This window comes from Sceloporus undulatus, chromosome 6 (genome assembly GCF_019175285.1).
Source record: "Sceloporus undulatus isolate JIND9_A2432 ecotype Alabama chromosome 6, SceUnd_v1.1, whole genome shotgun sequence".
Classification (NCBI taxonomy): Eukaryota; Metazoa; Chordata; class Lepidosauria; order Squamata; family Phrynosomatidae; genus Sceloporus; species Sceloporus undulatus.
This window is the reverse complement of record NC_056527.1, coordinates 74,542,922-74,560,438: the sequence shown is the minus strand read 5'-3', so window position 1 is coordinate 74,560,438 and position 17,517 is coordinate 74,542,922. Positions and strand designations below refer to the sequence as shown.

Genomic DNA, 17,517 nt, shown 5'->3' with positions numbered 1-17,517 from the left:
ACATATTATAGGAATGTGAGAAGCATGAGCCAGGGAGAGATAGAAATAGTAAAAAAAGGAAATTGCATAAACATGGCAATATTAGGAATGAGTGAGCTAAAACAGACAAGAATGGGTCACTTTGACTCAGATAACTACAAAAATTTTACTCAGAAAAATGAGAAGACATGAAGAAACAGGGTGGCCTTCATACTAAAGAGAAATGTGGCAAAAGAAGTCAAAGGATGCAATGCAAGGTTGGACCGAATCACATCATTAAAATTTCAGGGAAAACGTATCAGTATTACCACAATCCAAGTATATGCGACAACCACAGAAGCAGAGGAAGAAGAAATTGAGAGATTCTATGAAGGAGTTCAAGAAGAAACTGACAACACACCAGCACAGGATGTCGAGCTAATCATAATAATGGAATATTAAAGTAGGAAGTAAAGAAGAACCAAAAATAGTAGAAAGATTAAGTATGAAAAAATGAAGCAGGACAGCATCTGATAGAATTTTGTGAGGTCAGCAACCTATTCATTGCAAGCACTTTTTCATACAACCAGAGAGGAGACTATACACATGGACATCACCATGACAGTTAATACAAAAATCAGATAGACTATGTAACTGGAAGCTAAAGATGGAGAAGCTCTAGTCTTGCAGGCAAAAACAGACCAGGTGTTGACATTGATACAGATAATGAACTATTATACCAAAAATTAGAGTAAAGGTGAAGAAGAAAAATTGTCATTATACCAAAATATAACTTGAACAATATCCCAACAGAATTTTCTGACAACGTAAGAAATAGATTTGTGATATTAAGATTAATTGATTGAGACCCAGAAGAATTATAGGCAGAAGCTAAGGACATAATTAAGGAAGAATGCAGGAAGACACTATTGGCGGCCAAAAAAGGAACAGAAGAAACAATGGAGTTTATCAGACAAGGAAATTGGAAGTACTGTATAATCCAATGGCAATCCGAATGCAAACATGGGGTTTAACATTATTGAGTGATAGACTACCACATGCAATTTTGAGCAATAGGAAGTCAGTCTGAACGCAATCATGGGGTTTCACGTTATTGAGTGATAGACTACCAAACGCAATTTCGGGCAATGGCAAGCTATTTTCGGGCAATGGGAAGTCAGTTCGAACACAATTCGAATTCACGTAAATTCGCTGAACTAGCAAATTCACTCGAATGCATTCTGGCTCCACTTTCTTTTCATTTGAAATTAAGAGAAATTCCTCCCATGTGATAAACTCCAATGAATAACAGATGAAATGCTTCAATCAGTAAAGGAAAAAAGAGAAGAAAAGGGAAGGGAGACAGGATCAAAACCAGAACCATGAATGCAACTGAGAACAGTGAGAAAAGCGGGTAAGTAGAAAATCAACTCATGCTGCATAAGAGTGCTGAGAATATCATGGATAGCCAAAGAAGACAAACAAATGGATCCTTGAACAGATGAATCCTAACATGATTCTGGAAGCCAAGATTATCAAATTGTTGCACTTTGGCCACATCATGAAAAAGCATGATTCATTAGAAATAACAACACTAGGAAAGGTAGAAGGTAGTAGAAAAATAGGAAGACTGCACACTAGATGGATGATTCAATCAGGGAGGTCACAGGCATGAATTTGCAGGACCTAAGCATAGTAGTGGAGGACAGGGAGTCTTGGAGATGTCTCATCCACAGGGTTGCCATACGTCGGAGTCGACTCAAGGGCAGTTAACATCAACACAACCACTGTTATCTGGGCATTCAGGCTTAGGGCTGAATCCCAAACTACAAACCTGAGATTTCAGGGACAGCATAATCCTGTCCAGTACAGGTTGAATCCCTATTCCTTGATCTGCCTTTTCACTGATGTTGTATCCCCCAATAATTTTCTTCAGTAAGAATGTATTACCTTCCTTCCAAAATATCAGCCTTCAACTGCAAGAAGAATAAATGTCTAGAAAAAGAATGAGTAAATAATAATTATAGATTATCAATCAACAAATTATATTATGAAAAATAATATGAATAATAATTGTTATACTAAGAATTTCACCATCTGGAACAAAGTAAATTAATAAATAAGTACAATAACATCTAAAATCCACTAAACAGTGATATCTTTATTCGACCAAACAAAATGCACAAAATACTTGATGCAAGCTTTCAAAGCTCCATGGGCCTGGCCTCTTCATCAAGAAAAGGTGTTTAAAAACTCATGCAAGAGAAAAAAAATTATAGAATGATGATATTGATTCACTGGCTTGCATTCTCTCAAGGTGTTGTTGTGTTGTTCTGTGGTGGGGTATCTAAGCAAGCAGGTCCCTCCTCCTTCTAACCATGCAGCACTAGGGGGAAATCACTCCAAAGTCCAGGAGATAAAATTGGAATTCCATTAGCAATAGAAAAAAGGTGCTTCTTTAGAGATCCCAGATGCCTCCATCCTTTGTTAGGTCATAGCCTCCTTTATTAATTTTCTGTTTAGGCAGAGGACAGTGAATCTCTCAAGAGTAGGCTCCATGTTTTTGCATTAGGAAAATTTTAGATGCTGTTTTAGAAAAACATTCAAAATATAATCCCAATTTTTTTTAAAAAATGTTTTATCTTTGTTGGAGGTAGTTCCACTCCACTGGCTCTCTCTTTAGGATTCTCTGTAGCAGCTAAAATGCAGTATCTTCACATTCAGGAAACATGTTCCCGGTAGCTGTGATGGCCATACAGCCAAGTATAATAACATCCAAAATCCACAGAACAGTGATACCTTATTGGGCCGAAGGGTATCACTGTTGAATGGATTTGGGGAGTTATTGTACTTTGTTATATGGTCAACACAGCTTTCCCTGGATATGTTTAGTGAACGAGCCTACACTTAACAAAATTATAACTTTATATGTTATGTGGGTGAATTATTTCAGCATATCTGAATTTTTCATCGTATAGTTTTCGGTAAATACCACTATGATGATGAGACAAAAGCATTCTTCCATTTTTAAAAATTAATTACTATCCATACTGTAAGCCTAATTCCTGCAACAGAAGAAGGGCTTGCTGAACAGTAAATGATTTCCAAACATATACGATTCATTATTTTGTTTCTACTACAGCAACTTTCATCTCCTTTGTGCTTTAATTGTGCTTTAAGCCTACAATACAGTCATACGAATATTTCTTAAGAATATCAGGACAAGAGAGTTATTAACATATAACTATAGATTTAGAAAATAGAAAATGTTTACCTGGCTTTTTCTTGCTGCAGTGTGTTGGGATCAGGTATAAAAAACCTTACTCGAAAATGCAGGCGGCAGGGGAAACCTCCTATAAAATTGTACAAAATTACAATTAATGATCAAGAGAATCTATTTCCTAAACAGATTAATAGATATATCAGAGAAGGGGATGGTTCTTTTTATAATATATATGTGTGTGTGTGTGTGTGTGTGTGTGAAGGTACAGTACTTACAGTACTTACATTGACCCATGGTAAGTCCACCCAGGTTTTTGGGGTCAATTTTTTGACTAAAATTTCTAGACTTATACATGAGTATATACAGTATTCTACATCCTCAGGTCACATCCACAGAAACTGATTCCAAACAACTGGGCTAGATGTAACATCTTGACACCTCAGCTGGGCCTAGTACAACACCACCATCAAGGTCACTGTGGAGACCAGAATTTTTATACTAAAAGTATTTCTCAAAAAAGGTCAGAGTAGGCCTCTGAAGGAACTTGGTTTCAGGTTTACCATGGGTTTTAATAAACCTAGAGGAGGATGTTAAATAGTGCACTGAACAGCTATTTCAAGATGCAATGAAAGCAACAAAATAAGCCAGTTTTGCTGTCCTTACTGCCACATAACAGGTACACTTATGTGCTCCACCATGTATTCTATCAGCTTTACAGTCTTGTGCCACTTGTGCTCCAGCCATCATATAGCTTGCTTCACTTTTAGCACTGTGTGGAATACAATGGAGCTGAATAAACAGAATACTGGAGAGAGCACTCAGGAGCAACCATGTCAACAGTCCTTTGTACCTATCCATTAAAAAAAGAAAAAGAAGACTAGGGCTTCAATGGGGTTACATCTTTATTGATAAGAAAGTCCCACACAACATTTACGAGTCCATCAGATTTCATTGGTCGCAGAAGGGTGAACATTTTGAATTCATTCACCAACCCAAAAAAGGAGGAAGTCACGCTGTTAGGACAAGCTGAACCAGAAAATGGTCTGGCTGTGTTAGTGATTGGCATTATTTGAACACATCTTCCAATCATCTTCAGAGCATCTGGCTCACAAATTGGAACAAAAATTAAATTAAGGGTATGGCCTGCTTTGAGAGTTAGGCTGCTAGACACAGGCTTACCATATGTGATAATGGGGCTTTTCCTATTATCTGGGCAGTACAGATGAGGGAACAGTCTTCCTCTCCAGGCAACGATAGGTTAAAGATGGGATGAGGTTACGTTATATTTTAATGTGGCTCAGCACAAAGGTGACCAGAGTACAACTGCCCAATGAGATGGCCAATTGGCCAAAACCACAAATCTTTGAGATCTTTTTCAGCAGAGTTACAGTGGGCTCTTGGTATCCTCTGGGGTTTGGTTCCAGGACCCCTCGTGGATTCTAAAATCCATGGGTATTAATGTTTTCAAGCTGTGGATGTTTGAATCCGTAGATAAGGAATCATAGAATCATAGAATCATAGAGTTGGAAGAGACCACTAGGGCCATCCAGTCCAACCCCCTGCCATGCAGGAAATCCAAATCAAAGCATCCCTGACAGATGGCCATCCAGCCTCTGTTTAAAGACCTCCAAGGAAGGAGACTCTATCACCCTCCGAGGGAGTGCATTCCATTGTCGAACAGCCCTTACTGTCAGGAAGTTCCTCCTAATGTTCAGGTGGAATCTCTTTTCCTGCAGCTTGCATCCATTGTTCCGGGTCCTGTTCTCTGGAGCAGCAGAAAACAAGCTTGCTCCCTCTTCAATATGACATCCCTTCAAATATTTAAACAGGGCGATCATATCACCTCTTAACCTTCTTTTCTCCAGGCTAAACATCCCCAGCTCCCTAAGTCGTTCCTCATAGGGCATGGTTTCCAGACCTTTCACCATTTTTGTCGCCCTCCTTTGGACACGCTCCAGTTTCTCTATGTCCTTTCTGAATTGTGGCGCCCAGAACTGGACACAATATTCTAGGTGGGGCCTGACCAGAGCAGAATACAGTGGCACTATTACTTCTCTTGATCTAGACACTATACTTCTATTGATGCAGCCTAAAATAGCATTGGCCTTTTTAGCTGCCGCATCACACTGTTCACTCATGTTCAACTTGTGGTCTACTTGGACTCCTAGATCCCTTTCACACGTAGTTTCATTCAGCCAGGTGTCACCCATCCTATATCTGTGCATTTTATTTTTCCACCCTAAGTGCAATACCTTACATTTCTCGGTGTTGAATTTCATTTTGTTAGCTTTGGCCCAGCTTTCTAGTCTATTCAGGTCATTTTGAATCTTGATCCTGTCCTCTGGGGTATTAGCTATTCCTCCTAATTTGGTATCATCTGCAAATTTGATAAGTATGCTTCCAATTCTGTCATCCAGGTCATTGATAAAGATGTTGAATAGCACTGGGCCCAGGACAGAGCCCTGTGGGACCCCACTGGTCACTTCTCTCCAAGATGAAAAGGAGCCATTGTTGAGCACCCTTTGGGTTCGGCCGCTCAACCAATTACAGATCCATTTAACAGTTCCTTTGTCTAGCCCACATTTTACAAGCTTGTTTGCAAGAATGTCATGGGGAACTTTGTCAAAGGCCTTACTGAAATCAAGATATACTATATCCACAGCATTCCCTTCATCTACCAAGCTGGTAATTTTATCAAAGAAAGAGATCAGGTTTGTCTGGCATGACTTGTTTCTCTGAAACCCATGTTGACTTTTTGTGATTATGGCATTGCCTTCTAGATGTTCACAGACTCTCTGTTTAATGATCTGCTCCAGAATCTTTCCTAGTACTGATGTCAGACTAACTGGACGATAATTGTTGGGATCCTCTTTTTTCCCCTTTTTGAAGATGGGGACAACGTTTGCCCTCCGCCAGTCTGCTGGGATCTCTCCTGTTTTGCAGGAGTTTTCAAAGATTATTGCCAATGGCTCCGATATTACATTTGCCAGTTCTTTTAATACCCTTGGATGGAGTTCATCTGGTCCCGGAGACTTAAATTCATTTAGATTAATAAGGTGTTCCTCTACTATCTCTTTACTTATTCTGTACTGAAATGCCCCTATCCTGTCCTCTGCTCCATTATCCTCAGGTTGAGCACCCTTTGCCTTTTCTGAGAAGACTGAGGCAAAGAAGGTGTTGAGTAATTCTGCCTTTTCTCTGTCTTCTGTTCGCATTTTGCCATCTTCTCCACGCAGTGGCCCTACCGTTTCCTTCTTCTTCCTTTTGCTGCGGACATATCCAAAAAAGCCCTTTTTATTGTTCTTAACCTCTCTAGCAAGCCTGAGTTCATTCTGCGCTTTAGCTTTTCTGACTTTACCCCTACACATGCCTGCTATTTCTTTGAATTCCTTTTTTGTGATTTCCCCCTTTTTCCATTTCTTATACATGTTCCGTTTCAAACTTAGCTCGGTTGAAAGTTCCTTAGTCATCCATCCTGGTTTCTTGAGACACCTCCCATTTTTCTTTCTCACTGGAACTGTTTGAAATTGAGCCTTCAGTATCTCCCTTTTGAGAAATTCCCATCCGTCCTGAACTCCTTTATCTTTTAGTATTTCTGACCATGGAATTGCCCTCAATACTTCTCTAAGTTTACTGAAATCCGCTCTCCTAAAGTCTAGGATGCGTGTCTGACTATGCCTGGCTTCTCCTTTCCACTGTATTACAAACTCCAGGAGAACATGGTCACTTCCACCTAATGATCCCACCACTTGCACCCCATTAACCAAGTCATCCTTGTTGGTTAGGATCAGATCTAAAATAGCTGACCCCCTTGTTGCCTCTTCCACCTTTTGGACCATGAAATTGTCTTCCAGGCAAGTGAGGAATTTGCTAGGCCTTGAGGATTTTGCTGAGTTTGACTTCCAACAAATATCAGGATAGTTGAAGTCGCCCATCACTACTACATCTCTCTTTTCTGACTGTGTGGTCATCTGTTCTAGAAAGATATCATCCAATTCCTCAGTCTGACTTGGGGGTCTGTAGTAGACTCCCACCGTAACATCCTTATTGTTTCCCTCCCCTTTAATTTTTACCCAGATGCTCTCCACCTGGCTTCCAGGATTGATCTCCTGGATCTCTTCACTGTTGTAAATATCTCTGACATATAGTGCTATTCCTCCTCCTTTCTTGTTTGGCCTATTTCTCTTAAAAAGGTTATACCCCTCTATTTCCACATTCCAATCATGAGACTCATCCCTCCAGGTTTCAGTGATGCCTATTATATCATATTTGCTTTGTTGTACTAGGAGTTCGAGTTCATCTTGCTTATTTCCCATGCTCTGTGCATTAGTGTAGAGACATCGATATGGAGGGCTGACTGTATAAGAAGCCTGAGAGAAGACCATGAAAAGACTCTTAACAAAGAAGAACAAAGGGGATGCTTGAGAGCAGGGGCTCTTGTGCCACCTAGGGAAATCTGGCTGAAACTGGACAAAAGCGTCCAGATTCCTAGCTACCCCAGGCACATCATGGGCTACAAATCTCATCTGCATAATGAGTAGCTAGGAACTGTTTAGCCAGCTTGCATCAGGTTATGGTTATTTTGATGATCTGCATTAAAATCATCTAGTCTATTCTATAATTTGTAATTACTATGTTTGCCTGAAAGAAGGTGCCACCATGTCAAATATATCCTTTTGCAACTGTAGTTTTCTTGCTTATAATAAAGTCTCTTCTTTTAAAAGCACTTCTTTCATTCATAATCCCTTCATGTGCCTTTTGCTCAGTTTCATCTCTTCACCAGGATTGGAAGGAAGGAAAATCTCTGCAGAATCAGAAGTGGAAAACTCTGTGCAGAAGAATCCCAGCAACATCCCATTGCATTGCTATACAAATCAATCGATGGTGGCAGTTAGACAGATGTTCTCTGAGGGGCCATTCTACTCAGCAGAAACATCACACCATAAAGCAGCATTAGTTTGTTTTCCAAGATCACTTGCCTAGGTTCCTGCAATATCAGACTAGACCACCTCAATCAGCTCAGTTTGGAAGGCCGCAACAGTGTGACTGGTACACATGCAGAGTCCCTAGTCTGTCTCTTTGGCCCAACACCAGATGCAGGCATGCCAACCCAGTCCCAAGATTGGGACCATGGCGATTTCTGCCCGTTTATCCTGTGCTGGTGCAACACCATGTGCATCAAAGAACACGAGAGACACTGCGGACTGAGCCAGCCAGAAAAACCGGCAGTAGGAGAACACGTCATAAACAAACCTGGACATAGAATGTTATTTAAAAACACTGAAATTCTAAACCATGCCAACAACTACCAGGTTAGAATGCACAGGGAGACCAATGAAATCCACAAACATTTGGACAACTTCAACAGGAAAGAAAAAACACTGAAAGTAAACAAAGGCCTGTTACAGACTGCCAAAATAAAGCTGCTTCGGGTCTCTTTGGAGGTATGCTATTTAAATGATGCATGGGTCCTAAGAGTCCGGAGGTCGCGCCAAAGCCCCACTCCATTCCTAAGCACTGGAGGGCAGCTTTGGTGCAGCTTCTGGATTCTTAGGGTGCATGCGTCATTTAAACAGCATACCTCCAAAGAGACCCGAAGCAGCTTTATTTTGGCAGTCTGTAACAGGCCAAAGTTTGGCTACCAGTCCTGAAGAATACCAGAATCAAGACTCAATTCATGCAAATGAACATCACAACGGATTTCTAATTAGACACCCGTCCACTTCCCATATCCTCCCACCCTGAGGCCTTGCTATTCAACAACAGACCAACACACAGATTAACATACAAATCATTTCTTCCCAACCAAGGATCACACAAGTGTGTGCATGTGTGTGTGTATACACACCCTACACACTTCCATGCTATGATTCCACTCTATGAAGATGCCAGTCAAGATGCAGACGTCAGGAATAAACTCTGCTAGAACAGAGCCACACAGCCTGGAAAACCATCATAAAACCATGTGCTCAATTGTACAAAGTTAAAGTAAAGCAACTCCAGTTAGGGCAGCAACATAATTGTCCACTCAGGTTTCAGTCATTCATACTGATTTCCTCAGTGATGATTAACCGATGAATGACATGCTCTTTCTATGAACTGAACTGACATTAAACAACACTATCAGGGCAGAGGGCACAGCAGAAGAGCAATATAGTTTCTGAGGACTGGGGGAGGAACCACATGGAGTAACAATGTACTGTATAGATATCTATATTCCCACCTCCCATAAAACCTTTTATTGCTTCATTGCTCTATTTTTCCTGCCCTTCTTCACACCTTCCAGCAAAAGTGATACAATTACTCCAATACATCCAGATACCACACCTTCTGAAACACCAACTCAACAACCCTAATACAAACAATATATCAACATTCAACCCAAGATGCAGTGAACACATCAGACCCAATGAAAGTGCACTCTATTGCTCTCCCTGACAAAGTTCCCTGGAAAGGGGCCTCCAGACAAAGATACTAGGCAGGGCAAATATAAAAGCCTGGTGAGAACCAAAATCTCTTGCCTGAAACAATTATCACCAGGAGAGCTAACCTTTGCTGCTGTTCACTTATCCAAATGCTCTCAGGATCCTACTGAATAATTTTACAGATGGTCTCTGAAACGCATAGTTTGTCCTGAGTAGAGCAGACAAATGGGATTAATCTTTGTGTTGAGTCACCATTCCACAATTGATTTAAGAAGTCTACTCTAACTGGAAGTAACCAAGCGGATTCAAGCCAAAATCTGCTAACAGTTTTATGCAGGACACTTTATACATACATTTGCGGCTGAATAAGGCAGGGAGATTTTATTTACCTTTTAGTTGTTTCCGTATGGGCTTATCAGATTCAAGCCATCTCTGCAAACATTCAAGAAAAGAGAAGAAAAGAAAAAAATAGTGAGATAGTATTTTGACTATCAGAATTGTATTGTAAATATTAATAGGATTCCTTACTGGTGAAACTGCTGACTCTTCACAGTGCTGTAACCCAAAATATTCCTTCTCTGTTACACCTAGGTGATTACAGGTCAAATCCAACAGCACTTGACCAGTATCTTGTTTCTAAAAGAAAGAAAATGAGAGATATTTAATAAAATGATCTAATACATTTCCGAAACAGTAAAATTTAATTTCTTAAGCAGTATCTAACAATCACATAAAAAGAGCATTTCTAACAGGAATAAATGAAAGATCTCCAATTATTAATAAATTGGTTTATTTCAGTCACAAACCAGAACAGTAATTATTAATATATTTCTCCATTTCTCCTCATGAACCAATCATAACACAGCTGCAAAACAGAGCCAGGTCACATGAATACGCCTGCCATAACTTATTAAAATACAACATCACTTATCAGTAACTTTAAAATCAACAGCACATGGTAAAACATCTCCTCTCATAGATAAGAATATGACTGGAACCTTGTTGTTTCTGCTGGCAGCATAACTAGTCTGGTGGAATCAGTATGAAAAGGGATCTTGTAGCACCTTTGAGACTAACTGAAAGTGAGAACTTGGTAACATGAGCTTTCATAGATTGGAGTCTACTTCCTCAGACATGCCATCAGCCAAAAGCTATACAGGTTAGAAAACTGCATTCAAAAACAAAACAAAACTAATTATGTGTTCATTAACGTTAAAGGGTAAAGCACATGGTAGGGGCAGTATGTGACCTAACACAGACACATACTCCCCAAATATACATTAAAATGTAAAAATCATCTGTCAGAGTTCAATCCCTGCAAAATCTATAGGGAAAAACCTTTAAATTATTGAGAACCACTAATCGAACTATGACTTTATGTAAGTGAGGCTGTTGCCACACTACAGAATTAATACAGTTTGGCATCACTTTAACTGTGACGGCATTATCCTATGGAATACTGGGATCTGTAGTTTGTTATGGCACCAGAGCTCTTTGAAAGAGAAGGCTAAATCTCACAAAACTACAAATCCCAGAATTCCACAGCACTAAACCATGGGAGCTAAAGTGGTGTCAAACTGGATTAATTCTGCAGTGTAGATGAAGCCCAAGACATTTCTTACCCTTTCTGCGGCGCCTTACAGACGGGCCTAAGCGGCGCCGTCGTTGCGCCAGGAATACGTGTGAGGGGCGGCGCTTCCGGATGCGCCTTGCCCCTCGCGCGTATTCCGTACGGCAAGATTAGACGTCCGTTACATCTTGACGTCCGTTACATCTTGACGTAACGGACGTCTAAACCCGGAAGAGCCGTCGTGAGTCCGCGCTTTGGCACTTGCGGCGGCTCTTCCGGGTTGCCGGAAGGAGTGCGATTTCTGCACTCCTTTTTTGTAGCGCGGAGGAGTCGTGCGGTTTGGCTGCTGCGGCTCCTCCACGCTGCAACCAGCAGCGGCCCAAGACCGCCCCTTTTGGGCAGTCTGTAACGGGCCTATCTCAACATCAAAAAGAATGTCCTCAAGTCTGACCTCTTCTATATTGCCGAGTTGCAGAAAAACCTGTCAGCTTGTTAAGTATATTGAGTCATTTTCTATGAAATCCTCCTTCCCCCACCCTCAAATCTGATCATAATAGCAGAATGTAAACCTTCTTTCTTATCCTTAATCAGCTGCTTTTGTTGAGAAATTTCGTGAACATCATTGTACCCTATAAGGAAGCTACAGCTTTGAATAAGATATATCCCCAAAAGTTCCCTATGGAAACAGCCAAACTCAAGGTAACTAACTTTAAATTGTACAAAGTATTTAAAATTTCAATACTTACGCTAACTTTGAAGCTTTGTAATGAACCATCCAAGAGGTGGACATTGCAAACAATGTCAGATCGGATTCGTTCCTTTGGTAATTCTGATGCACGGATGTTATTTATTCTCCCACCTAACGCTCGTAATCGAGTGTTCATAACTAATGTAGAACAACCTGCAAAGCAAGAGATATAGCAAACTATACTTTATCAGGCATACTAAACTCTTCATTATACACAGATTTCACAGTAAAACTCTGCCTCACTAGTTCAAAATATAACATAAAAAAGACATAGGCACGTAATAGGGTTAAAAAGGGCCGCGTTAGGGTTCCCGACACCCCTCAACCCTAATACGGACCGAGTCCATACAAAATGGCGGTGCCCGTCCACACGGGGAGCCACCATTTTGACATCGCGGCCACGCAGCGTCTGGACATCGCGCAGTGGAAGTGTCGCTGTGAGTGTGCGACTAGCGCCTCGCGGCGCCACTTCCAGGGCCCAGAAAGAAGTGCCATTTTGGCGCTTCTTTCTTGCTGTGCCTGGGAGCCGCGCGGTTTGGCCACTGCGGTTCCCGGACATAGCAATCGGCGGCAGCAGAGCACCCTTCTTGGGCGCTCTGTAACGCACCATAACATATTAAGAAATATTATTAGGAAACAGGAGATCAAACTTACTTGTTACATTTAAGCACAGTGTTTTGAAACACAAAATAATCCTGAATTTTGAGGGCTTTCAAAAATCTTCAAAAACAACTTCCTTCTGTTCTGGTTCTGTTTGCTACTGTGTGCTTGGAAAGTTGCCCTTGAAAAACATTGCAGTTTGAGCATTGAACTATGACTCTGGAGACCAAGGTTTAAATCCCTGCTCAGCCATGTAAACATTGAGCAGATCACACACTCTCAACTTCAGAGGCAGGCAAAGGAAACTTCCCCTCTGAACAAATCTTGCCAGAAAAACACAGTGATGGGGGTCTGCTTGGGGATCACCATAAATGAAAACAACTCCAGGGCACACAACAACAACAACAATTTTATTTATATTTCCCGCCTCTCCCACGGATCAAGGCGGGATTACATCAATAAAAAACTATAGTACACATACAAATAGCTCAATAAAATACTACTATATGATAAATAAATACACTCATTAGAATATTAAAATTACTATTAATTCAATAAAAAACTAAATTATCATTTAATCATTCAGTTCTAATCAGTCAATAATCAGACAATCATAAACAGAAGTGGAGATATAGATTTTTCAATTCGACAGACTCTATGTAGGATTGGGTGGGTAGGATCGCCGGAAGAGATCCATCTTATGTGCCTCCTTAAAGGCATCTAGAGTGGTAATAAGACAGATCTCTTCCGGAAAGCTATTCCACAGCTGAGGAGCCACAGCAGTGTACGCTTCTATGGGAAGTGGTTTTTAATCTAGTCTTATAATATTCTAGTACAGGGGTAGGCAATCTTTTTGAGCCGGGGGCCGGGTTGCTGTCCCTCAGACAACTGGGGGGCCGAAGCCAAAAAATAAATAATTAAATAATTTTTTAACAAATTAAATATATAAATAAACCAGGACAAATGTAGGACAAAATTTTCAAATGGAAGACACTTTTTTTAAAAAAATGGAGGACACACGAAAAAATTTGCTGATTTTTAAAAAAATGTTAATATAAATGCATGTTTCTGAGGCTTCTATAGACAATTGCCCCCCAAAGGCCCCGGCGACAATCGGCGGCAGGACTGGGCTGCGGCCGGTCCCAAGGCTTCGCCGGGCCGCATCCGGCCCGCGGGCCGCAGGTTGCCTACCCCTTTTCTAGTACGTTCTTCCCTGATGTTCTGAGAGTGCAGGGCGGATTATGTAGGGAGAAGCGTTCCCACAGGGAACTCGGGCCCGAGCCACATAGGGCTTTAAGGTAATAACCAACACCTTGTATTGTGCCCGGAAGCTGATTGGTAGCCAATGAAGAGATTTTAATACAGGTGTTATATGGTCAAACCTAGATGTACTGGTGACCAATCTGGCTGCCACATTTTGAACCATTTGAAGCTTCCAAACTTGGTACATGGGTAGCCCCATGTAGAGCACATTACAGAAATCTAATCGAGAGATTACCAGTGCATGTACCACTGTTTCAAGGTCCTTTTGGTTCAGGTAGGGGCGCAGTTGGCGTATCAACCGAAGTTGATGCCAAGCGCTCCTGGCCATCGCATCCACTTGAGATGATAACTACAGCGATGAGTCCAGGAGTACTCCCAAACTGCGAACTGGTTGACAAATCTCCATAGGTACTTGGGGTACCTATCGCAAGTATCTCTGTTTTCTCTGGATTCAGCTTGAGTTTGTTTTCCTTCACCCAGCCCATTACCGACCCAAGGCAGGCATCCAGAGGAGAGATGCCATTCTTAGTCACTGTAGCAGTTGGGGACATAGAGAAATAAATTTGGGTGTCATCAGCATACTGATAACACCGCACCCCAATAACAATAAATAAAAACAATTCCCTAATAAATAAGAAAAAACTGATTCAATTGTCATTCACTTAAATGAAAAGAAGGGATGGATTAGTATACACCCAAAAACATTCACTAACAGGGCCAAAATTGAAAGAATGTTATTTAAACTGACCATTGGGAAGAAAGCCAAACTGCACCTTTCTGTAATTTTTCTGCCGCTTGATATATATATAGATTCCTCCTTAGATTTGTTCTTCTTGGTGTGTTTCTTTCAGGATTCTGTCACATTTAACAATAGTTGTCCAGTATCTCAGCATAATATTGCCAAGGAATTTACCAGACACATGAACAGAATATTTAAATCTACAGAGAATATATGCTTTTTACAATCATGCTGTAATAAAATAAAAGACAGTCATACTATCAAATCCTAACACTAACAGGCAGCCCCCTCCCACCCCTAAAAAGTACAACATGTAACATCTGCTTTCACATGACTATTTGTTCTTTCTGTTTTGAAACATTTGATAAAATCCACAACCAAAGTTTCAGATGGTTTATAAGGTCAAATTACTCAGAACACTTGTTACCAAGAAAATAACCAACTCTCAGGAACACGTATAAGAAAATTCAAACTCTCTCTTCTCATTTCTGTCTAAACACAAGGAAGTACTGTACTGTATAATCAAATTTATCGAAATGTAGCAACCATTATATACCAAATAGTAACACTAGCAAAGTACACATATAGCCAATAAAACAACAAAAAGTCCTGTCACGCACTATGTATTAACAAATGTATTACTGCACAAGGGTTTGTGGACTGTAGGCATAAATTTGCCAGGCAAATGATTTCATGAATCCATAATTTCAGCTACATATACATACAGACATACACACACACACACACACACACACACACACACATTGATGATGGCAATTACTGATCAGAAAAAAACAACAGTAATGTAATCAAGAAAGAAAAAGATATAAAGTAGTTTCACAGTTGTCTCTTTAGCTCTTGCATGCAACTGCATGATGAATATATAAGGAGTATGGCTATTTTAAATATTATATGTTTCATATCCCTAAAAAGCATAATTTTGGAAAGGATGTATTTACCTTCACTACATCCCACAAGGGGAGGATACACTTTATTCTCCTGCAAGATTAAGATATGCACTGCAGTCAAGACAAGATGTATAATGCCTTCAATATGGAGAACAGGGAAGGGCAACTTGTGTCAGATCTGGAGGACAATTTCAGATCTTGGATCTCACCACTGTTGCCTCATCCATCTCAGCCTCAACCGGAAATGAGAAAACCTTATTTTTTTCACCAAATATTTCTATGTATGCACATACACTAAAATAAGTTTCTCTAAAACTTGGATGGCACAAACATGGGGGAGGTGTCACATATGTAGCCCACCTCTGATCTGAAAGAGCATGTGATCATGTGGTTCGCATGACTAAACGCCAAGGTGCTGAGTAGGTTAAACCATGCTCCCTCTCAGTATATGCTCCAATCAGTCTCATAAATACAAATACAAATATCTGAAAAATCTCCAAATTTTTATCTCCAAACCTCATCTATAATGGCTCAAATATGAATGATTAGGTTATGAATAATTTCAGCAAGAACTCAGGTCTCAGAACTTCCAGTCACTGCTATATAAAAACTATTTTATCTAGTGAACCTTCTGCCTCTGAAAATATGGCCACTGTACAAAGCTGTAATCTTGGTGAGGATGCTATTTTAAATGGTGATCCCTGTACTGGTGCCAGTTCAAGTGATACTGGCTGTCACTTCCTGGTGAGTTTACAGGAAAATATTTTAGCCAATGGGCATAAATATGATACACTGGGGAGGAAAACACCAGTCCCATCAGACAGCTTGGGATGCACAATACTGGAGTGCTTCATGACAAATACTATTCTAAATCAACTCATTTTTACCATGCGATTGCTCAGTCACTGTTGCTAAAAAAAATTTTTTTTTAAAGCCCATGCTCAGGGTATTTCCAGATACGCTTTCTCTGCTTTATCATTCTGCCTCTAACATAGAATATTATGCAGGATCTAGACAAGCTGAAAACATGGGATTTTATGAAGGTATATGTAACCTGTACCTCATATTTCTAGCCTTCCAGTCTTTTTTCTTAACACTCTAAGACAGTGATGGCGAACCTATGGCACGCGTGCCAGAGGTGGCACTCAGAGCCCTCTCTGTGGGCACACATGCTGTCGCCCTAGCACAGGGTTTGCCAGAGTTTCTTACTAGAAAGCCAGAGGGACGTGGCACATTGCAATAAATAAGTGGGGTCTGGGTTGCAGTTTGGGCACTAGGTCTGTAAAAGGTTCACCATCACTGCTCTAAGACCATTAAGGAACAAAAGGCAGAAACAAGTATGGCGTGCATTTTGGTTAACAATGTCCCTATACAGACTGCCAAAATAAAGCTGTTTCGGGTCACTTTGGAGGTATGCTGTTTAAATGATGCATGTATCCTAAGAGTCTGGAAGCTGCACCGAAGCCACATTCCATTCCTTAGGACTGAATTGTGGCTTTGGTGCGGCTTCCAGACTGGTAACCCGAAGCAGCTTTATTTTGGCCTGTCTGTATGGGGCCAATGCAAGGAGCTAGCTGATAGGAAACACTGTCAGAGTAAAATTAGGAGAGATGTATAACCTACAGAAACAAAACTGTAAATATTTTGACTTAAACCGATTGTTGTTAAAATGTAGAAATAATAAAATGGTATTTGACGAAAATATTTTACAAGACAGGGTTTTAGCACACAGAATTTAAGAGGTAGGAAGTTGACAATAGAATGTCCGTTTGAATTAATAACACTAAAGAAGGGGGACCAAAAGATTATCTCAGATAAACTTGCTTATGATGATGATCATCAAGAGAAATAATAATGTACAAAAAATAACATCAAGTAACAAATGGGAAAAATGCAAGGACATCAAAATTCAAGTTCTGTTTGACAGGTTAGTTTTCTCTTGTGGCGCAACTACATCTCATACTGAATATTAAACAGAATCATTAAATGATTCTAGGAAACTGAGATAATTGTGAGATAATTTTGTAGGCTCACAGAGCCACCCTGCCTTATAAATAAATTATAAAGTAGCAGAGAAATGGGG

At 40.3% G+C, this 17,517-nt stretch overlaps 1 protein-coding gene across 3 annotated transcripts in view; it reads right to left on the bottom strand.

Moving 5' to 3' along the window:
- The window catches only part of PTPN3 (protein tyrosine phosphatase non-receptor type 3), an 80,713-nt gene that overhangs the window by 47,518 nt on the left and 15,678 nt on the right, over window positions 1–17,517 (bottom strand). For 2 of the 3 annotated variants that reach the window (XM_042472323.1, XM_042472322.1), the window contains exons 2-6: window positions 11,923–12,077; window positions 10,135–10,242; window positions 9,996–10,038; window positions 3,233–3,311; window positions 1,909–1,953 (exon numbers count right to left, since the gene is read on the bottom strand). In XM_042472323.1, the coding sequence (XP_042328257.1) occupies window positions 1,909–1,953; window positions 3,233–3,311; window positions 9,996–10,038; window positions 10,135–10,242; window positions 11,923–12,060 (413 nt within the window). In that variant the 5' untranslated portion in view covers window positions 12,061–12,077. Of the gene's footprint in view, window positions 1–1,908; window positions 1,954–3,232; window positions 3,312–9,995; window positions 10,039–10,134; window positions 10,243–11,922; window positions 12,078–12,578; window positions 12,829–17,517 lie in introns of those variants that run through there. The other variant, XM_042472325.1, reaches the window with a different exon arrangement.